The sequence below is a fragment of the Gadus macrocephalus genome, chromosome 14 (assembly GCF_031168955.1).
Source record: "Gadus macrocephalus chromosome 14, ASM3116895v1".
NCBI classification, from domain to species: Eukaryota; Metazoa; Chordata; class Actinopteri; order Gadiformes; family Gadidae; genus Gadus; species Gadus macrocephalus.
In genome coordinates, this window is record NC_082395.1 from 3,633,856 (window position 1) to 3,637,899 (window position 4,044).

The following is a 4,044-nucleotide window of genomic DNA, read 5'->3' on the forward strand; positions in this document are numbered from 1 at the left end:
TTAATTTACAACCCCCTAATCCAACACTTTCTACACTAACAAAACACCTAATCATTCTTGATGTTTTTCCTTAAAATATACATTTTGTGTATTGTATATAACATATCCAGCGCGGTAACTCCAGTTACACGATGCGGACAGGATCCCGGCGGTGAGTGACATTCCTTTGGTCGCATTCGTGTGCTGTAAGAATCGGTTCCATGAAGCGATCATAAATGTTAAAAAATAACAAAATAGAGTTTTCCGAAGAATCTTTTGTATAAAATAGAGATGTACATTCATACAGCGGCCTCATGTTCTGCTCCCAAACCTGTAACATAATCACAAGTCAATGTCTGTTCGGGAGAACCAATCAGCCTCCAGAAACATCCATGTGCTCCAGAACCTTCCCAGAGGGGCCCGAAAGCCCTGGGTTCGGTGGACCCCTGGGGGGGACCAGAAGGAGGGTCCACCAACAGAACCAGCACCCCAACAGAAACAGCTCCAGAGGAGGGGCTAGGATGTCTTCTTCTTCTTCAGTATGTTGTGGTGCTGGGGGCTGGCAGTGGTCCTGACGCTTCTGTACTGGGCCTGCGCGCGCACACACACACACACACACACACACACACACACACACACACACACACACACACACACACACACACACACACACACACACACACACACACACACACACACACACACACACACGCGCAGACACACACACACACACACACACACACACACACACAGACACATACACACACACACACACACACACACACACACACACACACACACACAGACACACACACACACACACACACACACACACACACACACACACACACACACAAAACAGAGGAGAAAGTGGATGAGACGAGGGGGAAAGGAGAAGAGGAGAGGAGGAGAGGAAAGGAAAAGAGATAAAGACAGAGAAGGCCAGAGCAGAGCGACCACATGGGTGGATGATCGTACATTCGTGGTAGTAGATAGAGGTTCATAGATGCTAGATAGTAGATAGGAGATAGTAGATAGGATATAGTAGATAGGAGATAGATGATAAGTGAGCTGTACTTCAACACTAGAATAAAGCAGAACTGGGGACAGTCCCAGTCCCAACTCCACCACACCACCAGAACCAGCACCACGCCCACCACCACCTCCACCATCACCACCGGCGCCACCGCCTCCACCACCACCACCGCCTCCACCGGCACCACCACCACCACCGCCACCTGCACCATCACCTGCACCACCACCACCACCAAAACCAGCACCACCACAGGTGAGAGCAGCCTGGGAACAGCACCCACACGGCCTGCATGGAGGTGGCAGCGCAACCAAAAACAAAGGAGAGAAAGGGCCCAGCAGGGATCACACGGAGGTGGATAATTATACAGACGGGGGCTAATTACACAGCCCGCAGCCCCCCCGACACAGAGAGACGCTTGGGACGGGATCGGAAGCTTCCTGGGAGGGTAATCCCGGGGCGGGGAGGAGGGAGAGGAGACTTTACCTTCTCTACATCTGAAGGCACCCTGGACAGGAAGTCTAGCAGCTCATTGTTTTCGACGGCGTGGGGCTTCCGTAGCTTCTTGGTGAATTTATTGATGCCTAAACCAGAATCCAGCGCGGGGAGCGTTACAGGATGCCAACCAGCAAACACATGATTATGGTAATGTCTGTGGTCGCACACACACACACACACACACACACACACACACACACACACACACACACACACACACACACACACACACACACACACACACACACACACACACACACACACACACACACACACACACCGCATGTTCTGCATACACAACACACATGACAGACATTTGCGGAAACAGGAGGACACAGATTCGCACGCGCACACACACACACACTCTTACACGCGCACGCACGCAGACACAGAGACACACGCGATACATATGACGTATAACACGACATACAAGACACACATCCTAAGAATTAGGCTACACAAAAACACACACATTCACACTCACACATACGCAAACACATTCAATTCCATTACATTTGTTTGGATGCTTTTGTCCAATACGACTCACTGTAGTTACTTCCACTGATTAAGAGAGGTCCCCATTAAGTGCAAGAATCATTGTGTGCATACAACTCAAAATAAATAAGAAAAGCAACTGCCTCAAGTGTCACAATGTTGATAATCAGAGACAGAGAGAGAGCTAAAGATATACTGCAAAATATAGAGAGAATTATTGAAGTCCTACGATACAGAAACACCGGTGAAAGATTGAGGGTGAAAATGGTATTTGTTTTTTTTCCACACACACACACACACACACACACACACACACACACACACACACACACACACACACACACACACACACACACACACACACACACACACACACTATTCCTCTATCAGATCCGATTCAACACTGACTCACTGTGTGTCGATCACCTTGTTCTTACATAACCAGCGACGTTGTCACACATTCACCACAACATTCGGCTGGACGAGACGTCTTTGGGCTGAATTCAGTTACAAAATGTCAGGACGGATGCAGTGGATCCAACGGAAGACTCTGTTTGTGTGTCTAAAACTTGGAACGTGGAACGTACCCCATAACAGAATCAGGTAGCGAATTGGGATGAAGTAGCAGATGATGGTGACCATGGTGAGGACCAGGAACGCCAGGTTGGACAGGAAGGGGACAGACCAGTTGAAAGTACTGAGGAAGCAGAAAGAACAGTTCATGTATTGAAGATGCCTCGGTTTCAAAATAAAAGCCTGCATTTACAAAATGCAATGATACATTTAAAACAAAGGTCTACCTCTACAAAAGACTGTAGAAAGTGGGATAAAAAATTCTGACATGATAATTAATAAATATAGTTAAACAGACTGATTGAGACTTTTCAGTCTGGAGGATTATTAAATAGCAGCATTTAACTAGACGCTTTTGATAGTGCTGTACACAACATATACAAATATTCAAAGGACAATCATTAAAATAGAGTTAAAAAAAGGACACAAGAAATCCAAACTTTTTATATATAAAATGGTAAGAAAATGAATGAAAAACAGACTACATTTAATTAAAATGAAATTAAACTGAAGCAAACAGAAATGTTTCAGGACCTATCTCACGAGAGTAAACCTCTCCTTCCTCTTGCAGCTGCACCAACAGAAGCGTGTTAGTGAACGACGGGTGAGACTAAAACCAATGAGATGTACGCATAAAACATTAAGTCGGCTTCCATCTCAACGCCATGCCCACGTACTTCTTGATCCTCTCTCCAAAGCAGGCGATCTCGTCCAGGAAGTTCTGCACGGTGATGATGGTGTCCTGCACCATGTGGATCTTCTCCATCAGCCCCTTCTTCTCAGCTTCCTGCAGGACACAAATACCACCACCACACTCAAGATCAGTCCTCCTACTGTTTAACATTAGCTTAAACCGTACGGCATGGCATGTGACATGGGGCGAAGTTCATTGTTATTACATTGGAAATTAACTAAAAAATGCTTTTATTACTTTAAAAGTAATAGAGTCATCATAGTAGTTGAGGGATAGTACTTATAGTAGTGTAGTAATAGTACTAATAACATTGTAGTAATAGTACGAATAGTAGTGTAGTAACTAGTACTTATAGTAGTGTAGTAATAGTATTAATAGTAGTGTAGTAATACAACTAAAAGAAGTGTATTATTCAAATTAATGATTAGGTGTAGTACTCATACTAATGGTAGAGTAGTAATAGTAGTAATCGTACTTATTGTAATGTAGTACTTAATACGACTACTTCTAGTACAGACCGTAGTGCAGTTTGAGTAAAAATGGTAGAGTAATACGAAAAATGGGTAGTGAAGTAGTGTAGTATTCATATTCATGGAAGTGTAGTAGTATTTATGGTAGTGTTGTATTAATACTGTAATCGTAGTCCATAATAGAGTAGGAAATCTACCTCATCGTCATCGTCATCTCCCACGTCTATGTTGTCCTGGAAACAAGAGGATGAGTTAAAAAAGCATCCACACACACGCACGCATGCACACACACACACGCAAGT

The 4,044-nt window shown here is 44.6% G+C and overlaps 1 protein-coding gene across 1 annotated transcript in view; it reads right to left on the minus strand.

Moving 5' to 3' along the window:
• Positions 1-355: 355 nt before the first annotated feature.
• The window catches only part of mctp2b (multiple C2 domains, transmembrane 2b), a 20,550-nt gene continuing 16,861 nt past the window's right edge, over positions 356-4,044 (minus strand). Inside the window, 5 exon segments of the mRNA XM_060071992.1 lie at positions 356-570; positions 1,499-1,596; positions 2,593-2,702; positions 3,256-3,365; positions 3,940-3,975. Coding sequence (XP_059927975.1) covers positions 496-570; positions 1,499-1,596; positions 2,593-2,702; positions 3,256-3,365; positions 3,940-3,975 — 429 coding nt within the window. The 3' untranslated portion in view covers positions 356-495.